The sequence below is a fragment of the Eubalaena glacialis genome, chromosome 11 (genome assembly GCF_028564815.1).
Source record: "Eubalaena glacialis isolate mEubGla1 chromosome 11, mEubGla1.1.hap2.+ XY, whole genome shotgun sequence".
Lineage (NCBI taxonomy): Eukaryota > Metazoa > Chordata > Mammalia > Artiodactyla > Balaenidae > Eubalaena > Eubalaena glacialis.
In genome coordinates this window covers 99206505-99233251 of record NC_083726.1, presented here as the reverse complement: position 1 = coordinate 99233251, position 26747 = coordinate 99206505, and the positions used below count along the sequence as shown (strand labels likewise).

Here is a 26747-nt window from a genome sequence, read left to right as displayed (position 1 = left end):
TATCTTTCTCTCAATTTGGCTGTGAAACTAAACCTGCTCCCAAAAAAATAAAGTCCTTAAAAAAAATGGTAACCATATTCTCAGGACAACAACAACAAAATCATAGTACATGTTGTGACAAAGAATTGTAGTGCTGTTTGGCAAAAGAAGTAGCAGATGGGATGTAGATGATAGAATTTAGGGAAATTTATGATGTAGGGGGGGAAGAATTATTTGAAAAACAGACTGAAATCTTTCAGAAACCATTAAAGAAAGAATTCCAGAGACAGAAGCACACTACAATAGTTAATTTTATTTGTTCAAGGACTCATCTTGCAAGCATTAAACCAAGCTTGGGCTTTGATTCTGGGAGCCCAGATTCACATACTTAGGGAGATAAGAGCAGACTGTGCTCCACGTACAGGGATGAAAACTAAAGGCTCGTGGTTAATCACACTGTAGTTTTAAGTTTCTACAGCCTAGCAGCCGGAAGTCACAGGTCCTTTAGTTCCTTCTGGATGTCCCAGAGGGTGTCTGCACTTTTCTTGAGTTGTGCAACCTCAACATCCTTCAGCTTCTGGCTGATAACACTGGTTAACCCCCGAGCATTCAGGATACATGGAAGGCTCAAGAAGACTTCATTCTCAATGCCATACATCCCCTGCCAGAACAAGAAAAGCACTGAGATGAGGAAATGAAACCACAGGTAAGAATGATCACAGGTCCTGAGTTTGAACAGGAAGAATTGCAGGAAATTTGATAAGCATAAACTCATTCTTTAGTTTTTATCACTTACAAGCCTATATACCCTAATACTTGTGTTTCTAATTAGATTTTATACATAGAATATACAAATACACACTATGATAAAACTAGAATTTTAGGTACTTTATTGAACTTATTGATACCTCTCTGCTTCAATACACTTTAATAAAATTTGATTATGTCTTCAAATTCAAATCACATTCAAATATGGTTCTCACTGGGCTTCTTTTCATGAAATTTTAAGTTTCTTAAAATTCTTTAGTTAAGGAGAGAATTTCAGGTAGTAGCCGACCTACAAGGTCCAGGAAAGTAGTTGGATGCCACTCAAAGGCAAGATTCTTGCAACACCCAAGAGTTGCTGAAAAAAAATCATACAATTCCCAAAACACTTTACCGGTTTGTATTAAGTAAATTACTCAGAGAGTCAATTTAACTACATAATTAATTAAATTATTTTAGTATATTAATCAAGTCAGTTTAATATTTTTTTAAATTAACTTCAAAAGTTTTTGTGTATACACCAAAGTGTAGGGAATAAACAAACTCCTATATTTATGCACTCTAAGACTCAGCAATTATCCAATTTTTGCCATACTTGCTTTTAATTTTTTTGCTATAGTATCAAAAAACCCCCCAAAACAACAAAAAACCCCCAAAACATCTGACACCGTGTTCTACTCCAACACTTCTATATTTATCTCAGTTTCTTTGAATCTACTGCAGTTCCCCCCTTACTTTTTCACCCCTGCTGTTGACTTGTAGAAAATGAGTCCATTATCTTAGACAATGTTTTAATACAATTTTAGTTTTATTTAAAAATAATCAATTTCTACTTAACTGTTCCATAGCTTTTGAGTTAAACTAAATTTGTTAAGGTATCAAATGCTACATACATCAAAGCCAATCTATAGTTTAATACACCAACTTGAAATGAAACTATTAAACTTATTCAAATGATCATCTGAGAATATGTCGAATAAGATTCAGAGCTAATATTTAATTTGCCACATCATACAAGGGAGAAATGTAAAAATGCATTCAATGTCTCTACAAATTTTTGCTCTTATTGTCCTAAACTTCTATTGGAAAGGAGAAAGGTTTCCATAAAACTTTGAGATGAAAAAATAATGGTGGACTGAGACATTATCTCATCCTTCTTAAAATGAATCTACGTATAGAATACTCGACCAGAAATCATAATATTTTATAACAGTTTACCTTCACCATTGTCGACACTGGGTGAATCCTGGATAGATTTTTCAACACAGATTCAATAAGATCAGCCACACTTAATCCAATAGCCCAGTTGGTGTATCCTTTTAGCTTGATGACTTCATAGGCACTAAGGAAAAAAAAAATTCATAAAAGAGATAATTGACACCAGACTCTTTGGGTTTGACTCCTGCTGTCTCTTAACTCTGTAATCTTGAGCAAATTATTTAATCTACCTGTCTCAGTGTCCGCTTCTGTAAAATAAGGATAACAGTGGTATCTACTTCATAAGTTTGTTAAATGAGTTAATATATATGTAAAATGTTTAAAATTTTAAAACTACATGGTAGGTGCTATGTAAATGCTTTGACAAATTTAAGTAGTTTATTGTATAAATGACTATTTATAAAGTCACAGAGGTAAAATGTACATTTTCCAACCAATCTTCTTATTCATAAACATCAATATTTCCAAAGATATTAATGAAATCAGGGAACAGTGAAAGTAAAAGAACCTTCACATTCAAAGGACAAAATATACTTTGATTTTCAGGTCCATTTGAGGCCACTAACCATTGTCACCTAAAATACTATGACCAACTAACTTAAGAGAAAAGTGATGGCAATACCTTGCCCGGCAACTTTCTGAGCACAAATTATACCCTTTGAAACCCACAAAGGCACTTGTACTTGAGAATTAGGTAGCAGGAGTAACTGGGTATTAGAAAATTGGGATTTAATGCAATCTATCACCGATTAAAAGACCTAGGGCAAGTTATATTACCTGGGTGAGCCCTAGTTTTCTCATTTATAAAATAAAGGGTTGGACTTCCCTGGTGGCTCAGTGGTTAAGAATCCGCCTGCCAATGCAGGGGACATGGGTTCGAGCCCTGGTCTGGGAAGATCCCATATGCTGCGGAGCAACTAAGCCCATGTGCCACAACTACTGAGCCTGTGCTCTAGAGCCCATGAGCTACAACTACTGAAGCCCGCGAGCCTAGAGCTCGAGCTCCGCAACAAGAGAAGCCACCACAATGAGAAGCCCGCGCACCGCAACGAAGAGTAGCCCCCGCTAGCCACAACCAGAGAAAGCCCGCGCGCAGCAACGAAGACCCAACACAGCCAAAAATAAATAAATAAAGTTGAACTAAACAAAATGATTCCATATTTGCGACATCAGTTAGTCTTATAACAACAATTCTCTGAAAATAGAAGTTAACATTTCTTGAATGCTTATCAGTGATAAGTATGTTCAATTTTTACAATAATTTAAATACCTTATGACTTCACAGAGGAGAAAACTGAGATTCAGCTTAAGGGCTAAATGGCTTCCCAAGACTATACAGTTAGTTAGTGTCAGTGCTATAATTTCAATCTAAGCCCACATTCTTTACTCTGGTCCAAAATGACACCTTATTTTAGGATAAACATGAAGGTCATACAAAGAGAAAACAGTTAGTAACAAAAGGCAGTTTCAAAGAGGGAGAGGAGGACATCCTTGGTTGGGTGTGGAAAGATAAATACAGCACAGCTTAAACACTATCAGCAATCAATCAGTAAGTATTATTTAATGCAATTATGACACTAATAGTGTCTAGGTTTACTTTTCTAAATAAGCCAACCTTATGTGTCAACAGTAGGTATTTTGAAAGCCTTTCTCACTTGTTAATTCCATGTCCCACTCCTGTTACTCCTGCAATAGAATTTCTCTAGAAAAATATTTGCTTTCCCTAGGGGGACCAGCATAGCAAATTTGACCAGTATAAGTTAGTCTTGCCTGTTTCAGAAGATAACAGCCGCATATTTACTATTGTATATTGAGTTTATCTAAAAGATAAGAAAAAATAGAAAGAAAAATATAATAGAAAAAATAGAAAGAAAGAAAAAATAATAAAAAGAAAAAAACAACCCCCCAAAACAAAGAAAAAACGGGAAAAAAAGCAAGAACAAAAAACTTTTAAGTTTATCTGAACAGGCAGCCATGGGAAGTGTTCACAATTTTGTCTAACATGATACTAATTATCTTAAATCAAGCTCCCTCCTACGTACCTTTCAACCACGATCTTGTGCACTTCCTTCCAATTTTCACTATCATTGTCCGTTCCCATTTCTGGATTCAGTTCCTGGAGAGAAACACCTGCCACATTCACCCCACTCCACACAGCCACTGCAGGGGAAAAAATAAATACACAAACATTTTAGCTATCTCTGACCTTATTTTTAAAAAATCTTTTCTTCTCTTAGTTCAGATTTCACCCCTGTTGCAAGTTACCCACTTACTGCTCCAATGACAACTGACTCCAATATACTTCCCTGCAAAGGCTGACATTTGCCTTCAAATCTGACCTTTTAACTTTCAACCATTTTGGCGCAAACAGAATTGCTGGGTAAAGCTTACAGACATTATGAAATTCTTGCCTTTCCCTAGGTTTGTGAAATCCTAAGGGATTCTAGTTTGGGACTATTCTAAACTTTGGGTTTGAGGAATTCTTAACTTTTTGCCTGCTTATTTTTCAAATATAAGCCCCCTTTACTCCTAGAGTGAAGTAAAAAACAAAAGAATTCTTGGAAAAAACCCAAGCATCGTCTAATTTTCTCTTATCATGCTCTAAGTTCAGTCCATTTCTGGAAAGAAACTCCATGTAACCACAATGAATTGCTCTGGTCTTAACTGCATCAAATATTTCCTTCCAAGAATACCCCCAAAGGCATAGCAGACAAAGGTGTTATCACTGACTATATCTTTTGGAGGCTTTGATGCACCAAAACACCCCCTTACCTATTCTGAACACCTCTTGCCCAGCCAAAAGTATATTTTGAAGATCTAGGCATATAAAGATGGATTAAAATATGCTCTGTACCATGGACAAATTTAGAATTTACTAGGAGAAACAGTTAGTAAAGGACACTAAAGCAATGGGATATGCTCTTACGGAGGGATGAAGAAAGTGTAATAAAACATAAATAAGGGTCTACTTAATGTAGGGGAAAATCAAATGTCAGAAAGAGCTACAAAAAATATGCGTTTGAACCGGACCTTGAAAAATAAGTATGTGTTCCTTGGGGACCTTTGAAGGAAAACACTTAGATTCAGAAAATAAGAGCAGAGCCCTGGGGTAAAGGCTAGAACCAACTATGAAGGGCAAAGCTGCCCATGGCCAAACAAGACCATGTTTCAGTCCACAACTTTTGCTAATTCAGGGTAACTGTTGAGAAAACTATAGCATTTTCCTGGTTTTTGTTGAAGACTATGAAATCTACATAATCATGCCTAAGTGAGCATAGTTTAATTCTCTTTCATTTTATGTACACAGTATAGATCAATACGGAAATGGGGGGGGGAGATGTTTTGGAAAAAATGACACAGTAATGAGTAAATAAAACATTGGGTAGGAATCAGAAGACATGACTCTAGCTGCAGTTATGCCACTAGACAGCTAAAGGATCTTCAACATGTAAGGTCACTTCCAGATCTGTGGTTTTAGCAACTGTGATAACTAGCACTGAGTTTTTACTGTACACCAGACATTGTACTACTTTATATAGCATATAAATTCAGGAAAATCCTTGGACATGAGAAACTCTTGAATGAAGTAGTACAATGTGTCAGAAAAAAAAAAAGTCAGCATCATCATACAAGAAAGCACCAATGCAATAATTTTAAGACCAAATTCTTACAGTACCAAAGTAAACTCTACCAAAATCACATTACTAACTCTCACTAAATTCAAAGGAAAACTTACATCTTAACCTTTTAGGGAGAAAATAGCCCCTTGCATATTGGGCAAAAGTGAATTCAATAAAACAAAGATTATCATTATGTTTTGGATTATGACAGCTTTACACCATAAGCCTATTCAATGTATAAAATTCAATGTTTAAGACGAAATAATGGAATTAGAATATCATGTTTGACAACTATCATAATTTATTTAGGCAAGAATCGTAAGTGGATACTAAACTTAGCAGGCAAAAAGTTGAGGAGGAATCAGATATTTACCTAGTCAGTATCAAAGTAACCTCCCACAATACTTTTAGTAATGTGAAGTACGTGAAAATATAATGTAAGAACAAAGAAAACAGTCAGAATGGCAAGAACACCACATAAGTACACAGTAAATACTGTCCTTTTTTTTTTTTTTTTCTTACCACTTGAGTCGCCATGTTCTCCCAAAATCCATCCGTGGCAGCTGCTGGGATGAATGCCAAGTTTTTCAGCCATAAGATAGCGAAATCTAGCAGAATCCAGATTACATCCACTTCCAATCACACGGTGCTTGGGTAATCCACTTAGTTTCCAGGTAACATATGTGAGAATGTCCACTAAAAATTTAAAAAATAATATATGTAAGTACATCAAAACTGATTTCAACTGCTATGTCAATTAATGGGTTCCCTGGTTTACTCCTCTCACACTGCCTCATCCTCCAAATAAGATGTGGCCAGAAAGATGTAAATACTTGACTTTTCATAATGAGAGATAATGGGAGTTAGAAAGACAGGAAAAAAACTTAAGTTTTATAGTAAGAGAGATTGTAAAACATGGGAAATGCAATATTGCGGTTTTTATTTACATTATTACTTGAAACAAGAATACATGAGTCTTGCAGATTAATTTACTATATATGGAAAGAAAGAGAAAAGGGGTTGAGTTAGTTCATCACTTAAGTTTCTTCCAATGTTAACATTCCATGATTTTAACAACTGTCATCAGAAACCAAAAGCTATCAGTTACTAAACTACCAAGGCATGCTGCTATAAACTTCCCTGGGAACAAGATACTATTCAGTAAACAACTGTGATAATACAGGGTATTAACATTTTCTACTATTTAATGAAAGGAATTCTATGACACAGCCTTTACTCTTGTGTGGCACAGAGACTGCAAAGCTAAAACCTGCTGGGCTAGAGAAGATCACAGCACTTACAGGCTAAGCTGTAAAAAGCAGGAAAACGTGCACACAAGGAAGGCAAGTCTCCACCTCCACTCTCATATATAGACACTGGCTGAGATATTTTAAGGTCAGTTTGGCCTGGATATTATAAAATCTTCCTTGACAACTTTGACTCAGTAGGAGTGACTCCCTGGAGGGTTAAGACTTTGAAGCTATACCTGGAAAAGCTGTATAACCAGTTAATACCGTCTGCCTTAAGCACAGGATGTGGCACAACTTCATATGTGCCTCCTGTTTGTCATTCATGTTCTACATCTATCTGCCACCCTCTATTTATGAGAAGTTTTAGATGCAAGGTTGAACTATTTAGGAAACTCTTAATCCAGGATTACAGAGAATAATACGAAAATAATATCTGGTCTTGCTGGCTTCCAACTCTCAATATCCCATAAATTAGGGAATTCCCTGGCGGTCCAATGGTTAGGACTCTGTGCTTTCATTGCTGAGGGCTGGGGTTCAATCCCTGGTCTGGGACTAAGATCCCAAAAGCCACACAGTGTGGCTAAAACAAGCAAACAAACAAACAACAACAAAACCCCCATAAATTATAAGGATTTCCTTGGCTCTTATTCACAATCTTTCTCAATGTGAAGTGTCGGAGATAATTAGCTTTACCATTTTATCACTGTATCTACTGTGCTCACCAGTAAATAGTAAGCTTGGTGGCAAATTATAGGTAAAAGAAGTGTGAAATAGAGAGTGAATTTTGACTGTTTGGGTTGAAAAAAATGCAATTCTTTCTAACCAGAAGTTTTCAAGTTCCAACATTTGATGTTAAGCATGTATTTGTCCATCAATACAGTCTATTTCTATCTTTAAACCTAGACTAATTAATGGCTTTCTTAAACTCTTCAAATTCCATCAACTCAATTTTCAAGAATTTTAGAAATAGATAAGAAGACTAGAAAGCATTTTCTGGAAAACAGAAGGTCAAATATGCTAAAATATTTCATCCAAATTGGAGTCACATTCAAATGCTTCATTATGCATCCCAGGATAATCTTGATAGAAAAGTTTAAAAGCTTTTAGACTTTACAACAAAGCCAGATAAAACAAGCAGATGAAATTGCTTTATATAAAACTCTTCTCACATTCTTAAGCACGTGGCCTGGGACGGTGTCATTGGTTTTGCAAACACCACTCTTTTGTGGCCAAAAACAGAAGACACGTGAATTGCTCCTGCCAGCAGACACCAGAACAGACTTTTTTAAGTTAAAAAAAAAAATCCAAAATATTGAATTTAACAGAACTGAACCTTAAGGCATTATAGTAATACCTGGGTTAGAAACCACAATTATGATGCAGTCAGGACTGTACTTGACGATCTGAGGAATGCTGAACCTGAAGACACTAACATTCCTCTGCACCAGATTCAGACGACTTTCTCCCTCTTGCTGGCGAACTCCTGCAGTCACCACCACGATCTTGGAATTGGCGGTCACAGAGTAATCTTGAAGGAGAGGGGAAAAAAGTACTTTACATACAACTCTTCATCAAAACATGTTGTATAATATGCTCTAGAAATCTATACATAAGCTCCCAGAACGTACGTGAGAATTACATTTTCTGTATAAGGTGTTGAGTTGCAACACCAATGTTCTGTGGCTTCTTCCTCCTTGAGTGATGTGGAAACATTCCAACCGTAACACTGGCTCAGAAAATGGACCCAGGAAGTAAACATGGCCCTAAATTATGTTTCCGGCTAACAAATGCAAAATGCTATTGGCTTTAGAGAAGATTGGATTGTCAGTAATAATACAAAGCATAAACACAGTGAGTGCAAAGTTCAACAGGCAGCCCTCCAACAAAAAAGCAATTTAAAGGTAACTGCAGACTTGTAATGTTAATTCAATCTATGAAGGGAAGGAAGGCACTCCAGTGTTCTTGGCTAGAATTTAATTTCTAATACTCAATATTTTAAAGAAGCTTATTCATTTTTAGCAGTGAATTTCTCTAGAAAATATTTTATTTTTTCCTCAAGGAAGTGCACCCTTTCCCAAATTATAGACATTTTGATTTGATGTGGTCATCAGACTCAATAGCTATGGATGATTCATATAATTAAACCATGTCCCTATGTGACTTTTCAGTTACTAATACTTTATCAGCTTCCTCTTCCATAAAATGGAGGTAATAGTATCCATCTCTCATAGGGTTGCTGTGAAGATGAGATATGCAAAGTTTCACATTAGCATACCCAGAATGCTAATAATTCAATGAATAACAGCTATTATTAATAGTATTGTTAGGAATTATTTTGGGCCCACATTTCTACATCTGTAGGCAAAGCCGTGCTGTGGTGACAGTGTCACTGTCACAGCATAAATCCATTAATCCAGGACAAAGATGGCTAGAATATGAATTTAGTTAGTTTCTTCAAGGCACTCAAATTACTTTGTGCAATGTTTTTTTCAGATCTAAAACATCCCCGTTCTCAGGTATGTGTAAACAAGCATTAGGATCCAATTTCCTAAAATGTTATGTACCAAATGTGTGGAAGGCAGTGGGAGAGGGACTACAGAGGTAACAATTATGTTTGTTTTTGAGGATGAACTGGACCCAGAAGGAAAGGAGAAACTACCAACACTAGATTCACCAGGATGGGAAAACCGATCTGCTATAAACGAGTAAGGATATCAATTTACTATTTGATCACTTTGGGCGTGAAATGAGACTACCTTTGTCTGCCACAATTTTTGGTGTCTGAAGGAATAAGCTCCCATGCTGCAGGTCCATCATCTCTCCTTTGAGTTTATCTTCCAAAACATCCACAAGAGCAAGTTCATCGGTCAGAGACTACAGACACAAAAACAGCTGTTAGGACCCGAAGCCACTCTAGGATACCTCCGCTGTCAGTACAAGCCAGAGACTGTTGAAACGGCAAAGTACCCAATGTCTAAAAACCTAGAGAAGAATTTTACCATAGAGTTAGGTGTGCTCTTTAAACAACTTCATGATAAAATGTCTTAAATAACAAACTATTCATATTTAAGATACCAATTTTTCAGAATTTCACCTTCTGGTACCCAACTGGCATTCAATGAGCATGATACAAATTGCTTTAAGAATCTGCAGACATGAAACCAACGTGGCTCCACAGTGGCCTCAGGGTGCGCAAGTCTTCATATTCATGGGGGATGGCGGTGAAAAAGAGACAAAGACCTAGAAACAACCTTGGGCAGTGTGTCCATCCCGAAGGTCACCCCCCAGTTTGGAGGGGTTTTTGAGAGGGCAGATTTAGTTTAAAACCATCAAGAGGTTAAGTTCACTTTAGAGCTGGCTTTGAAGCCCTGGTTGAAGCTAGGAAGCCTCAGGTTGGCTCTGACCAACTCAAATATCCTGGTGGGGAAAGGAAGGAGTCATGGACACAGGGGTCCAGGGCTAGTGAATTCTCTATGCATGATCAACCCAAACTTGCCCAGAGTTCTCTTGTTTTCTATTCCAACTGTCACCTGTGCCATCCATCCCAAGAAAAACCGTAAATCAATAATCATGTCCATTCTTCAGCAAGTCAACCTTTTCTTCTCAGAAAAATGAAGGGGGGAGGGTATCAATCTAATTGCATCTAAATAACTTTTCAGCTTTTAAAGTTGGTTGTCTTGTGAAAACTCATAATTTACAAACTCTTTAAAAAGTAGTTATCCTTCCCATTGAAATATCACCCGAATCCTGGCCTTTACTGGTTTTAGCAAAAAACCAGGCTGTTAGCAAAATAATTAGCTTAATATGATGTATCACACTTAATAATGCAAATACCTCTTTGAAGGATAGTGAGATCAGCCAGGTAAAGGGTAAAGGGTGTTGATGGGAAAAAAGCGTTAAGTAACTGGGGTTCAGGAAGCACTTTGAAGGCTACGATAGAATAATCCAGGGTGGAACTGGAGGGGTCAGGAAGGTATTGAGCGGCAGAGGGAGAAGCAAAGAGAGGCGAGGCAGCCAGTAAGAAAACATGACCCAGTTAAGCTGCCAACAAAGCAGGTCCCACTCCCCGTAGGAGCCAAGGAATGAACACTGTCCCGTTTCTAGAAGCCCAGTGGCGGCTGGCCTCAAGCAGTGAGCTGCAATAGGCCTGCTTGTGAGGGTTTCCCTGAGACTCAAGCCTCCCTGTGACTGAAAGTGTTCTTAGTTCCAAGCAATTGATTCACTTGCAAGCTTCTGAAATGACCCTTTTATGAGCTGGGGGTTACTTGGTAAATATTTTCTCATTTCCATGTATGTCAAATACTGGCATTAATGTTCACCCGTTTTCACTTAAACTCATGTTTCAACACTTTAAAAATGGTTTCGTTCCTCTGCAGCCTCTGACAAGATCACACAAAACCCTCATTTGTGTTTCTGAAGCCCTAAAACCATACAAGAGAACGTTAATAACCGTTCCGTCAAGGTCCTGAGCACCAAGAACGTCACTCTTATTTTGGGAACATCACATGGGTGCTGTCAAAGTCAACGGGGCACAACAATTTGGGGCTTAAGTGGAAAAGGATGTCACAGGATCTCAGATCCTGTGTTTTGTTTCAGTGGGTAGAGAATTGTCTGCGAAGTGCATAGTCAGCTGGCAAGGAAGGAAGAGATCCAACACTTTGAGAAAATAATTGCAGCGCTGAATTTAGCTGCATCTGTGGGACTAAATATCCTCCCAGTGGGAGGCAGGCAAATAGAAGATGTGTGACTAAGTACTGACACTTTGGCTTAAAGAAATCTCCTTCTGCATTCACATAGTGTATATTAGCCATACATATATTCCAGTTAACGCTGTAAATATATTTTAAAATGTTTGATACATCAAGGGTTAGATTCATCGCAAAAGCAGTAACTTATTAAGGAACAAGATCAGTTAGAAGCCAAGTACATCGCTGCTGAAACCTTGTTTAACATACTATAAAAATTGTCACAATCTAAAGTTCCATGTGGATAAGACACAGCCATAATCTACCTCTTGGCCCTCTTAGCTAGTAAATTACTGCTGCCAGTGGCTTAATATTTGACGGCTGCATTTTTACATTCAAGTGTTTAGTTTGCATGACATTTTGTGGGAGGAAAAGGTATAACTTTTTCCAAATAATTAGCTAAATGGACAAGCACCATTTATTCAATAATTTGTTTTTCTTCTCCTCTGGAATGCCACTTTTCATTAAATACTCTTTGGTCCTGTTTCTGGGCTTTGAGTCTGTTCCATTAACCTGTCTATTCTTGTACAGACACCAAATTCTAATTAAGTCTCACTTTTAGGCCAAGTCTTGCACTGCAAAAACTACTCTGCAGTATGTAATTACACTGCTCCTTCTAAGAGACTCCTTATGCTGGGTTTGTACCACAAGAATGTGGCTACAGTTGACTGAATCAAGAACAGACACTCAAACTAAAAACAGCTGCACAGAGGCTAAGGGTGGAATAACTGCATGGAACCTGTGTATGACCTTGACAACATGATGGGATCTTGGCAGCCAAAACACAGAGCCTGTGATTGGTAGGGGTGGCAGGAGAAGCCATGAAAAAGGAAAAGCTGTGATCAAAATTTGACCAGATGTAAGTGCAGTTTCTTTGTAATAGCGGGAATATCCATTTATTTAATACATATTTACTACTGAAAGTGCCAGGCATTATTCTACTAATGAGGAATACAGTAATGAACAAATCTGGCAAAGTTCCTGCCCTCATGGAATGTACCAGGAAGGGAACAGGAGTGAAGCAAACAGTTTAAGATGACTCTGATAATGGAAGTGCTATAAACAGTGCAAGGCAGGGTGAAGTTAAAGGGAAGGGAAGGACGCTTACTTGGTATTGGACAGTCAGGGAAGGCCTGCCCAAAAAAGCGTGACGTGAATGATGGGAGGGAGTCAACTCTGATGGTCTAGAGCAGTCATTCCAGAGGAAGGGAAATCAAGTACTAAAAGGGTTTAAGCAGCTATGAGCTTGGTGTTTTGAAGAAAGAGGGCAGAAGGTAAGAGATGAAGTCAGAGACAGCACCACCACATTGCACTGGAAAGGCGCTCCTGACCCTCTGAATGGTGCCCCCTGGAGGTGTGCACCCCGCCTTGCTCTGAGAGACAGGCAGGGAAAGATCCTTGACGCCTCATTGCATATTATGTATGCATGTAGTTGACGTGCACTGTTACACTATCAGAAAGTTCTAAGTAGGGAAGCTATTTTTATAAAAGCTCACTATGGTTTCCATGTTGGCAGTGAGGCTAGGTAGAGTGGGCAAGAGAAGCAGAAAACACTGGTGTCTTTGTAATGGTGGACGTTGTACTCGGGAGGCTCAGCTGCCTCCACGGGCCCAGTTAAGGCGTGGGCCTTCTCAACCTCTGTCTCTGGTGCCCCAGCTTTGTTCACTTTCTGGGCCAAAGCAGTGTGTGTCCTCTGAAAAGCACACTGGTGATGGACTCAGAGACTGGATCTGGCACTTAGGATCTCTGAGATCTTAATCAAGGGGCTTAATCTTTCTGAGTTTGTCCTTTTCCAACAGTAATATAGAGATGACAATATCCCCTAGAACTTTTCTAGAGGAATAAGGTAACATGCAGACACCTGACAAAATAGCACTGTTAGTTCCCTTTCTTATTAAACCAGTGGGGTTTATAATCCTTACCAAAGAGTAATAACAACTTTGACTCTAATTCTTCCCCATTAAAAGAAGATTTAAACACTTTTGATTAAGAAAATGGTCTTTCAGGAAGGCAGTCCTTCCTTCACAGCAGCTCAATTGGAAGATTCCTACTGTTAGGGGCCCAGTCTGTTCTCTCGAGCACTAGAATTGGGTCAAAGTATTATATAACTGCAGAGAGGAGAGTCTCAACTAAATTATTTACCGAAGAGGATTTTAAATTTACAGTTAAAACAATCAGCGAGGTACTCCTTATAGAATCATGACAGCTCAGATATAGTTTCCTGAAAATCCAAATTTTGAGATTAGCAGGAGGAATGAAAAATCTTTAGCTAGTGTTTTAGTAATATATTTATGTCTGGGGGGATGCGAGAGATAAAGTAGGAGCTTGGGATTAACATATACACACAACTATATATAAAATAGGTAAACAAGGACCTACTGTATTGTACAGGGAACTACACTCAATATTTTGTAATAACCTATAATGGAAAAGAATCTGAAAAAGATATAGCTGAATCATTTTGCTGTACACTTGAAACTAACACAACACTGTAAATCAACTATACTTGAATTAAAAAAAATATATACTTATGTCTTTAATTGCCCCAGTACTAGCATAGAGTGAAAAGAAACTGCAGAGTCACTATGGTTAAGAGTTCAGAGTCCTGGGCTCAAAATACAGCTCTACCATTACCAGCTGTGTGACAATAGGCAGGCCAATTAATCTAATTAATCCTCAGCTACCTCATCTGGAAACAGGATATGAATAGTTCCCATTTCTTGAGATTGTTGTTTAAAATGAAGCATTTTAGTCAAACCACTTCAAACATGGTACATATTTTAAAAGAAAGGTAAGCTGGAATACTTTTCATTTTTACTGGTATGAAGGATGAACACTAAATTGTGATTATTTAAATTCCCTGTAATTTGGGAAGCAGCTCTTCTAAATCAGGGGAACCTAGCCAATGAAAACTAGCAAGAAAAAATGCAAAAGAATAAAACTTTCATTGGCGCACACTACATATTTTAGTTGATTTCTTTGATGACTTTTTCCTCAGTGAAGATTCAGAATTTGTTGCTTTAGAATTTAAATTTTATAAATAGAAATATGCTTGGCTAGGAGTTATTCAAGCAGCCTTCACATACAATACAAATGGACAGTGTGCTCTACTGAAGGCCAGCCAGCATTGAGGGGAGGGGTTCCCCTAAAAAACTTTTAAGACAGCCTTCAGAAAGAACAAGGATCAATTCAATGAGGTAAGTAAGAATATAGGAAGCAAACTAAAAGTCTATGGAGGTATCTGGGGAAAATATAATCTGGAGGAGTAGAGGGTGCTAGTAGCATGTTGTCAGTGTTAAATCTGATGTTGATAACTGAACTATGTGAGAATATGTTCTATTTTGAGGAAATGTACTCTGACAGACAGAAGGAAAGGAAGGGCATGTTTGCATTTATTCTCTAATGGTTCAGAAAAAAGTCCATACACGTGCGCGCACCTACCCACCCACACACACACAAATATGTTAAGAATTAGTAAACATAGGTGAAGTGAATATGGAAGTTTTATTTTTTTTTATATTCTTGCAAATTTTTCTGTAAATTTGAAATTATTTCAAAATAAAATGACTGGGTGGGGGTTTGAGGGGAATAATAGGATATTTCCATGACCTCAAAAACGACTGTGCACATTATTTATTAACTATAGAGGGTTAAGGGACCTTTGCAGTGGAGAAATCTGACAGTTACCACTTCAACCAGAGGACTCTTGGGCACCACCAGTCATGAGACAAAATTGTGATGCATTGTGAAGGACGTGTCACCACCCCCCCCCGCAAATCTAACCTGAACCCAATTACAAGGAAACATCAGACCAACATAAATTGAGGGGCATCCTACAGAACCGATGGGGACTCTACAAACATATCAGTGACATGAGAGACAAAGAAAGGCTCAGTTCCACATTAAAGAAGAAGAAAGAGACATGACAAGTATACAAAAACAAGATCTTGGATTAGGGGAGAAAAGGCAGGATTTTAATAGTTGGAGAACTTTTAATCTGGGTACTGTGTATTAGATAATAGCATTTTATCAGTATTAAATTTCCTGAGTGCAGTAACTCTATTGTGTCAGATAGGAAGAACGTCATTCTCTCAGGAAATACATGCTAATGTGTTTAAAGGTGAAGTATCACGATGCCTACAACTTATTTCAAATTATTCAGGAAAAAAAAATCTTTTAAAGATACAATCAAATTCTCAGATACCTAAAGAGACTGTATACACATGCTGAAATTATCTATCACGTATGGTGTTTTTTTATTTTTGTTTTTTAATTAATTTTTATTGGAGTATAGTTGCTTTACAATGTTGTGTTAGTTTCTGCTGTACAGCAAAGTGAATCAGCTATACATATACATATATCCCCTCTTTTTTGGATTTCCTTCCCATTTAGGTCACCACAGAGCATTGAGTAGAGTTCCCTATGCTATACAGTAGGTTCTCATTAGTATGTATGGTGTTCTTGAAAGTACGTACCTTTCCCAGAATGCTGATGGCACATGCCATACCAACTTGTCCAACACCCACTATAGTGATCTTATTGTTTGGGACCGTTGCCTCTTCTTCTGCAACTGGTGCGATCAGTTTTTCCTTAAGAGTTGCCATTGTGCCCTGAAAGAAAATAATCAAAATATTATACGTGTCCACATGAGAAACCTGCATGGGAATCTGTAATGTTACTGTTGCAAGTTTGAACTAAAATTCATTTTAAAAGGAGCATAATGGTATTCTAGAGCACAGAATATATTTTAAAAAAACAATGTGATAAACCATATTAACAAATTGAAGGAGAAAAACCATATGATCATCTCAATAGATGCAGAGAAAGCTTTCGACAAAATTCAACACCCATTTATGATAAAAACCCTCAAGAAAGTAGGCATGGAGAGAACTTACCTCAACATAATAAAGGCCATATAAGACAAACCCACAGCCAACATCGTTCTCAATGGTGAAAAACTGAAACCATTTCCACTAAGATCAGGAACAAGACAAGGTTGTCCACTCTCACCACTATTATTCAACATAGTTTTGTCAGTTTTAGCCACAGCAATCAGAGAAGAAAACAAAATAAAAGGAATCCAAAACAGAAAAGAAGAAGTAAAGCTGTCACTGTTTGCAGATGACATGATACTATACATAGAGAATCCTAAAGATGCTACCAGAAAACTACTAGAGCTAATCAATGAATTTGGAAAAGTAGCAAGATACAAAATTAATGCACAGAAATTTCTTGCATACCTATACACTGATGATGAAAAATCTGAAAGAGAAATTAAGGAAACACTCCCATTTACCATTGCAACAAAAAGAATAAAACACCTAGGAATAAACCTACCTAGGGAGACAAAAGACCTGTATGCAGAAAACTATACGACACTGATGAAAGAAATTAAAGATGATACAAACAGATGGAGAGATATACCATGTTCTTGGATTGGAAGAATCAACATTGTGAAAATGACTATACTACCCAAAGCAATCTAAAGATTCAATGCAATCCCTATCAAACTACCACTGGCATTTTTCACAGAACTAGAACAAAATAATTCACAATTTGCATGGAAACACAAAAGACCCCAAATAACCAAAGCAATCTTGAGAAAGAAAAACAAAGCTGGAGGAATCAGGCTCCCTCACTTCAGACTATACTACAAAGCTACAGTAATCAAGACAGTATGGTACTGGCACAAAAACAGAAATGTAGATCAATGGACCAGGATAGAAAGCCGAGATAAACCCACGCACATATGGTCACCTTATTTTTGATAAAAGAGGCAAGAATATACAATGGAGAAAAGACAGCCTCTTCAATAAGTGGTTCTGGGAAAACTGGACAGCCACATGTAAAAGAATGAAATTAGAACACTCTGTAACAACATACACAAAAATAAACTCAAAATGGATTAAAGACCTAAATGTAAGGCCAGCCACTATAAAACTCTTAGATGAAAACATAGGCAGAACACTCTATGACATAAATCACAGCAAGATCCTTTTTGACCCACCTCCTAGAGAAATGGAAATAAAAACAAAAATAAACAAATGGGACCTAATGAAACTTAAAACCTTTTGCAGCAAAGGAAACCACAAACAAGACGAAAAGACAACCCTCAGAATGGGAGAAAATATTTGCAAATGAAGCAACGGACAAAGGATTAATCTCCAAAATTTACAAGCAGCTCAATATCAAAAAAACAAACAACCTAATCCAAAAATGGGCAGAAGACCTAAATAGACATCTCTCCAAAGAAGATATACAGATTGCCAACAAACACATGAAAGGATGCTCAACATCACTAATCATTAGAGAAATGCAAATCAAAACTACAATGAGGTATCACCTCACACCTGTCAGAATGGCCATCATCCAAAAATCTACAAACAATAAATGCTGGAGAGGGTGTGGAGAAAAGGGAACCCTCTTGCACTGTTGGTGGGAATGTAAATTGATGCAGTCACTATGGGGAACAGTATGGAGGTTCCTTAAAAAACTAAAAATAGAACTACCATACAACCCAGCAATCCCACTACTGGGCATATACCCTTAGAAAACCATAATTCAAAAAGAGTCATGTACCACAATGTTCATTGCAGCTCTATTTACAATAGCCAGGACATGGAAGCAACCTGTGTCCATCGACAGATGAATGGATAAAGAAGATGTGGCACATATATACAATGGAATATTACTCAGCCATAAAAAGAAACGAAATTGAGTTATTTGTAGTGAGGTGGATGGACCTAGAGTCTGTCATACAGAGTGATGTAAGTCAGAAAGAGAAAAACAAATACCGTATGCTAACATATATATATGGAAATTAAAAAAAAAAAAAAAAGATTTTGAAGAACCTAGAGGCAGGACAGAAATAAAGACGCAGACGTAGAGAATGGACTTGAGGACACAGGGAGGGGGAAGGGTAAGCTGGGACGAAATGAGAGAGTGGCATGGACATATATACACTACCAAATGTAAAACAGATAGCTAGTGGGAAGCAGCCGCATAGCACAGGGAGATCAGCTTCATGCTTTGTGACCACCTAGAGGGGTGGGATAGGGAGGGTGGGAGGGAGATGCAAGAGGGAGGAGTTATGGGGATATATGTATATGTATAGCCGATTCACTTTGTTATACAGCAGAAACTGACACAACATTGTAAAGCAATTATACTCCAATAAAGATTTTTTTTTTTTAAAAAAAACCATGTTAACCCATTCACAAAAAACAAGACAAAAACCTCCATGAAGCCCGTTAGAATTTGGGTTCATCTCTTCAGCCTGTGCTTGCTTTTCTAATAGTATTTAACAAAGTTGTAACAATTTTGTCTTGTGGCCATTCATTTACTGGCTAAACAACATGAATATTTATATTTAGATTAGCGGATTTGTTTCTATGCCCCCTATAAAGTATTTATGTGTAACTATTTAAGTTAGAGCCCAGTATTAACCCATATTTAAGCTTGAGCTAAAAGAATGGCCAGTTATGAATATAATTTCTACTACCAATGGTTATTATCACTCTTAGAAGATAGGGACCAATTGGTTCTTCTATTTTCTTCTTCCACTGAAGTCTCACTTAAAATTTGTCACAGTGTACTGTACATACTATGTGTGCTTAAATACAGTGACAATAGTGATGAATAATGTTTATGCAAAATCTGCAGAAAATATCACTCTGAATTCCTTTTAGTGTACCTTGGAAGCTTATTGGAAGGTGGGTACTCACTAAATTTTTTTTCAGGGGGTCACATTAGGAGAATATCAGCCTTTGAGTGAGTTTCTTTCCAGCCATTAAAGAAAAAGCCAAAAAAGAAAAATTAAAAAGTTAAAAAAATGGAAACTGTTAGAAAACATTTATACAGTAACACCAATTTTATCTGTGCCATCAGATTATCAGCTGAGTGTTCTGGATAACTAAAACAAAAGGCAAAATGTATTGTATCAACCTGCTTTCTTAAACAAAGAGGGTACAGATCATAAAAAAAAGCCCTTTCTTCGGACTTAAGTATCGTTTATAATTGTAACCCGTTATAATGTCTAGTATTTGTGTTTGCCTTTTACGTGTAATGCTAAACTGTTAACTTAGAGGACAATGCCCCCTGTTTCAAACTGTACCCCTGCTTCCCTCTCGTTTTTTGTTTCTCATCTGCAAAGGACTAAGTAACAAAACCTAGTTTAGTAATTGTATATGTTAAGTAAGAGTTGGTGAGGCTCCAAGTTGGAATAAAGTACTTGATTTGGAGATAACTGTTTAACAACTATTTCATGCTATAGCTATTTTTTTCCCCCCAAAACTATTTTCCCCCAAACATGAGGGACTAAACTCAAAGATTATTTTGCCTTTACAAAGCCTATTTGCAGTTTTCTCCTGGATGCTAGAGAAAAAAGAAATATACAATGGTGTACAACTGTCTCCACAAATAGATGACCTTAACAATGAAATTCACACATGTCCTGCGTATTGCGCAGAATCAGAAGAAATGCCGCCTCTCTTGGTGAACAGATGGAAACGCACAGATTTTCTTTATTATGTTATTTTCACTAGTTGGTTTGTTTAAGATCCTTTAGGTACACAGAGGATCCAGTAAAGCAGTGGAAAACAAAAATCCAGAAAGACTGCTATAGAAATACAGATTAGTTGTCCAGATAGACCTTTTAAATTATTTGGGAAGTTTCAGAAATGACAGTGTAGAAGCTTGAGGAAGTACAGATTTTCTCGCAGATCTTTCTAGAGAAAAAGCGATTTAATTTTCTTTTTTCCCCCCTTAACAGGGGTTCTCTAACAGGAGTTGTAAGAAATTAGAAGAAAATGTTTTATATTATACACAGGCCTGCCTCAAGATCAGAGTGGCGGCTTGTGAGGGAAAACAATGATACACAGGGTAAAAATTACCTCCGATGTTTGGTCCTTTACATCCCCACCCTCCTGCCCCTTCTGTGGATATAAATCATTAGAAATGAACCCGGGCCTTAAGTTCAGGAACAAAGCTCCACTTTGCAGACTAACCTTTTAAAGAGCCCAGTTTTGCCGTGCAATACCTTCACTAGTAAGTGACGGTTCTTCCCCTCCTCCTACCCCTGCAGGCCCCAGCTGCAGCGGCTGTGCAGGCCGCCCACGGGCCAGCTCTTCCTCTTGTTCACCCGCAGCGCAGAGCGCAGGTCACAAGGGGAGGCAGCAACCACGGATCTCCCCGGACAAGGTCTCTAGGGCGAAAAGTCTAGGCTTTCCTCACGCTCAACACCCAAAGCTGGCAAATAAACAAAGCACCCGAAGCACCAAGAAAAGAGGCCAGAAACGACCCGGCCCATCGCTCCGGGAAGGGCTGCGTGTGCCGCAGCCTGGGAGAGGCTGGAGGGCAGGGCCAAGATCATCCTTCACCCTCAACCCCGAAAAGCCGGGCATTTCTCCATTCCCGTGGTAATGGACGCCAATCCCCAGGCTCACGATCCGCCAGCCTCACGGGTCACCTGGCCCCTTCTCCCTCCCCCAGCTCCTCAAGCACGTGTCCGGGCTCCCGCCAGCAGGCACCGAGGGTGATGCGGCCGCCATGAACCCATCAAGGACACGCAGGGCCCGGGATCACCTGCAAATGCAACAAGTCTGTCCCCCGGGGGAGCACGGGCTGGCGGCGAGCCCCGAAGCGTGGCGGACAAAGCCCGGGGGCTCGCTCGCAGCCCCTCCGCCCCGCCCTGCTCCCCAGCCCAGGGCATGGCCCCTGCCCCCACCCCGCCCCAACCCGAGTCCGGATGCTCAGGGCTACAGGCCCGGGAGCGCAGATGTCCTTCCTGGTCCTTCCCCGAGTCTTGCTACACAAGGATTCCCTTCCACATCCCACCCGGTCTGCTCGAGAGCCAGGATTCAGGGTCCCGAGCAGAAACCTACCAGGGGAGAGAAAGTTCTCGAGACGGCGGTAAGGGTCGCACGGAGAAGACAAAGTCAGCAGCGTGCGTCCCCTTCACCGCAGGATCCGCAAGGAGGGAGGAGGAGGCGGGGCCCGCCCCTCGGCCGCCTCTGAGCTTCCTCTATTGTGATTGGAAACCCGAGCCCCGCCCACCCCTCCCCTCGGCTCGCTCAATGCCCTTCAAGGACAAGGGCTCAAATGTGCCCACGCCCTCCCTCGGCCCAGTTGAGGGGGTCACCTTCTGGCGGCTAAGGCGGCCTCGCTCTCAGCCAGTCTCACGGCGGCTCACAGACTTTTCCACACAGAGGCTGCGTTATTTCTAAACCCTGACCACCTTTGACCCTGTTGGACTCTCACGCTCTTGTTTGGATAAGTTTAGTCCCAATAGAAGTAAATTTCTGTTTTGCATTCCACGTCAACTTCAGGGGACCACTGTTCTGAGCTGAGATGCTGGTGGTGTGTTCGTTCCCCTGGAATAAAACTGCTGCTTCTGAATTTTTTAAAAAATAAGATTAGATTTTCATTTCTCGTCATCTTCGATATAAAGTTTATTTGATGCAAGGGTTTTTCCCACCTTAACTCAGCAAATATGCAACAACTACCTACTAGTTGCCTGCGAAACCAGTGAGGCCCAAGGCCTGCCTTCTGAAGCTCTCTACCAATCTGTACGGTCTCAGGGGCAGATAATGGGGCCACCAGTAAAATGCAGTTTCTCTTTTAGTCCCTGAGCGACTCCAAAGCTGCATGTTGCCATTCGTCTCTGTGTCTCCAGCACCCAGCCCAGTGCCTCGTACCTCAATACGGTGTCGGTGAATGAATAAATGAATGATGAATGAATGACTAAGCAGGTGAAGGTATCTTAAAGATTCGGCTTCAGTTGTGTGTGTCTTTATTAAAATGCTTTCAGGTATAGCAATCTCACAAACCCCCTGTATTTGAAAGGGATTTTTTTGCTAGTGTATTTATTTATTTATTTTTGGTAAATGACCATCAATCCTATGCCTTAATTTCATCTCAGTGTCAAGCATGGAAGGTACAAAAATGGATATATCACTATGCCTATTGAGATGCTCCCAGTTCCTAGGAGATAGACAAGCAGGCAGACTCTTTCAATTACAACACAATGTGATGTGGTAACAGAGATTTGGCTAAAATACAATAAAAATTCAAAGAGAACAGCCACCGGACTTCCCTGGTGGTGCAGTGGTTAAGAATCCGCCTGCCAATGCAGGGGATATGGTTCGATCCCTGGTCCAGGAAGATCCCACATGCCGAAGAAACTAAGCCCGTGCGCCACAACTACTGAAGCCTGCACGCCTACAGCCTGTACTCTGCAACAAGAGAAGCCACTGCAATGAGAAGCCCGCGCACTGCAACAAAGAGTAGCCCCAGCTCACCACAACAAGAGAAAGCCCACGTGGAGCAAAGAAGACCCAACACAGCCAAAAAAAAAGGGGGGGGGGACAGCCACTGAGAAAAGGGGTGTCTAGAGGAATTGGTAAACCTCAAACTCCAGAATTACAGAGGCCAGTTAGTGGGGACTTCAATGACCCTAAAGGCACAGTCTAGTTACAAATTGAAGCATGATGATCAGGGGGAGGAAGGGCTTGGTGGATAACCTCAAATGTATTATTACATTCATCTTGAATCCAAGTTTGAAGCAAGATGAGCAAGTCACTCTAGCAAGAAATGTAGAAGCCACCCTAGATCATTCTCACCTGCTTTCCAAAACAGTCACTCTACATCTCCTGTAGACTTCTAAATATCTCTGCAGTTTTTCCTTCTTGCCACCCCTGCTACTGTGTATCTTTGGGAGGGAGAGGGGACAGGAAAAAAAAAGAAGAAAAAATATTTCTTTCCTCCACCCTCATTTCCATCCCCTCCACAATCAGTTACTAATCTGATTGATTGAACTGAGTTCTCCATCTGCAGCTCTGAATGCCAGGACAGCACGTACTACCTGCCTCAGAGATTTTTGAGAATTGTATAACCAGGGGAGTTATTTTTTTCAGTATGAAGCGTGAAAGACAATTTTATATACAATTCATACAATATACTCCCCTGATGGGGTTCATGACGTGCTACCCCAAAATATGGTACCTTGGCATATTGAATATCTTAAGCTGAAGGGGTTTGAGGAAACAGCAGGAGCAGGAAGCTTATTCTGATCTCCCCTCCCCCTACTTCACCCTTCTTCCCTGAGAGCAGGAGATAAATTTCCCATGTGAAATGTACCCTCCCTGTACCAGGAGGAAGGGAAGTCTGTATAAACAAACTTTGTTAAAAACTAACCTTTATCTTTCCAGCTACTTCTTTACCATTTACTACCCCTAGCCCAAACCCCCCTGTCTTGTCAAATTCTTCACAAATTTATTGTTTCTTTGTCTAAAAGATATAAAAGTTCCCTCCTCTGGTCACTTCTTTAGGGCTTCATTCTTTTGTGAGGGCTCCCATGTACATATAAAAGTTTAATAAAATTAGTATGCTTTTCTCTTGTTAATCTGTCTTTGTCAGTTTGTTTTTCAGACCCAGCCAGGGATCCTTAAAGGATGGAGAAAAAGTTTTTTCTCCCTTACACCCTATAGCATTCCATTCTTTAAGAAATCATTCTGGGTTGGTAAATATGCCTCGGAGGGTGGGACACCCCAGTTCCACTAGAACAGAAGCTCGTGTGCTCAGGACCCCTCTAAACCTCCCCCATTCATCTGTATTGTTCATAATATCTTTTATAATAAACTGGCAAATGTGTAAGTGTTTTCTCTGAGTTCTGTGAGCTGCTCTAGCAAATTAATCCAACCCAAGGAGGGGGTTGTAGAAACCTCTGATCTATAGCCAGTCAGTCAGAAGCACAGTAGCAACGTGGGCTTGTGGGCTGCTGTCTGAAGTGCATTAGTCTTGTGGGACTGAGCCCTTAACCCATGGGATCTGATGCCATCTCCAGGTAGACAGTCTGAGAACTGTGTTAAATTTGTGGGACGCCCAGTCACTGCGGCCTGAAAATTGAAGAACTGCTTGGTGTCATGGAAAAAGCCTTACAGGCAGTGAATGCTAAACCAGTCCATTTAGAGACACAGCTTAAAAATGGCCAGAAATCTGGTTACAAAACTGAATGTGAGTCAAAAATCATCAAAAGAGATTATTTCTTTCAAAAAATATTTATTGAAACATATATGATTCAAAAAATATGATTATTTCTTTCCAAAAATGTTTATTGCAACATAAATATATGACAGGCATGGACAAGATCATAGATAATAAACAAGTTAATAAAAAATAATAGGATAAAGAATATAAGCCCATTAATATACAATTGCTTTATCTGGACTTTTCCTGCCTGTGGGTCTTTGTGAATGATTTATGTGCCATGAGAAAACCTACTTCTGAGGGTAGAGTGCTTTGCTTCTATAGTAAATCACCCCAAACTGCTGTTTTGTTTTGTTTTGTTCACATCTTGTGCCTTAAAAAAAAAAACACACTCCTGTTGTCAGACTATCAACTATTTTAAAAACCAAATTCATAGAATTTTAGAATGGAATAGGAGTTTTGACATAATCTAACCCAAATGAATATCCAGAGTTTGAGTGACTGGCCTCAAGTTACTCTGTGAGTTAAGAATAGAACCAGAAACAGCTTTGGTCTTGCCGCTATCTGTGCATCTGCCTGTGGGAATTCTTTTAATTCTGTTTTTCTGCTTTTGTTCTTCTGTGTTCATGAAACCAGATTAATCTTATTAGAACTATAAATTCCTTTAGAGTATTTTATTCATCTTTTTATCTCCAAGTAACATAGTATCTGACAAGACACTTGTTAATCTTATTAGAACTATAAATTCCTTTACAGTATTTTATTCATCTTTTTATCTCCAAGTAACATAGTGTCTGACAAGATACTTGTGTTTCTCCCAGCTAGATATTTATTAACCTTGGGGCACAATATGAGCAAGGATTTAAGAAGCATCCCTGGATTCAGACTCTTTTATACACACACACAAACACACACACACAGGCATATATATATATATATATATATATATATATATATATATATATATATATATATGTATATATATATGTATATATATGATTTTTGCCATTTTTCTTTATTTCCCAATTCTTAGGCATGTTTCAGATAGTTAGGCTCCTTGAAGCTGAGTTTCTGCTTGGTGGGTTGTCACTCAAGTTGATACTATAATAGCAATATTTGCTTATGAAATGAAGAACCGATGTTGGTGGGTATCTCTAACTACAAGAAACAAATGTGGCCAGGGAGAGACATCGTGACAGTGGGAAAGAAGAAAATTGAAGGTTTAATTGTCCAGCCATTCACTGGATAGTTGTAACTTGGAGTGCCTTTTCTGTGTACATATCAGCTGTTCCTTTTCAAAGGGAGGTAATGATATTCTGAGTTATACAAGTAGTTTTGAAATGACCTATGTTGGAATCTAGTTGGGTATGGACTAGTTTGTCCTAAGAAGCATGGGGCCCCTTAGTGTACCTGAATGATAGATGTTTAATTTTATTTTTATTATTTATTTTTGCCTGCGTTGGGTCTTCATTGCTGCGCGCAGGCTTTCTCTAGTTGCGGTGAGCAGGGGTTACTTTTCGTTGTGGTGAGTGGGCTTCTCATTGCGGTGGCTTCTCTTGTTGTGGAGCACGGGCTCTAGGTGTGTGGGCTTCAGTAGTTGTGGCATGCAGGCTCAGTAATTGTGATACACGGGCCCTAGAGTACCCGGGCTTCAGTAGTTGCGGCGTGTGGGCTCAGTAGTTGTGGAGCGCAGGCTCTAGGGTGCGCAGGCTTCAGGGGTTGTGATGCACGGGCTTAGTGGCTCTGCAGCATGTGGGATCTTCTGGGACCAGGGATCGAACCTGTGTCCCCTGCATTGGCAGGCGGATTGTTAACCACTGTGCCACCAGGGAAGTCCCTGAATGACAGATGTTTAGAAGTGATGTTGTTGGTAACAGACTCCTGGGTTCCAACCAAAGAGCATGCATGCATTTTTACTTCTCTTGTCCTTGGAGGTTGTTTTCTCTGGGTGTCTGAAAAATATCAGTGGATAACTCTTTGACTAACCATGTCCCACTCATGGAAAAATGCTCCTCTGCTGGGAGAGGGGATAAATCTTTGAAAAGCACCTCTGGTAACTCTTGCCTTGGTAAGAGTTTGCTCCAGTTAAGGTGATATTGAGAAGAAAATATTCACACAGAGTGAATTATACACCAGATTAGAGCTCACAATTTTTGCCTGAAGGTGACCTTTCAGGCTGGCCAGCT

The 26747-nt window shown here is 39.3% G+C and overlaps 1 protein-coding gene across 1 annotated transcript; it reads right to left on the bottom strand.

Moving 5' to 3' along the window:
* Positions 1–272: 272 nt before the first annotated feature.
* On the bottom strand, positions 273–21569 carry LDHB (lactate dehydrogenase B). Its single transcript, XM_061206275.1, has 8 exons — positions 21459–21569; positions 16053–16187; positions 9589–9706; positions 8187–8360; positions 6105–6278; positions 4005–4122; positions 1963–2086; positions 273–640 (listed from the first exon to the last, which is right to left on the bottom strand). The coding sequence occupies exons 2-8, from the start codon at positions 16179–16181 to the stop codon at positions 473–475; spliced, it is 1005 nt and encodes a 334-aa protein (XP_061062258.1). The 5' UTR covers positions 16182–16187; positions 21459–21569; the 3' UTR covers positions 273–472.
* Between the last annotated feature and the right edge of the window lie 5178 nt (positions 21570–26747).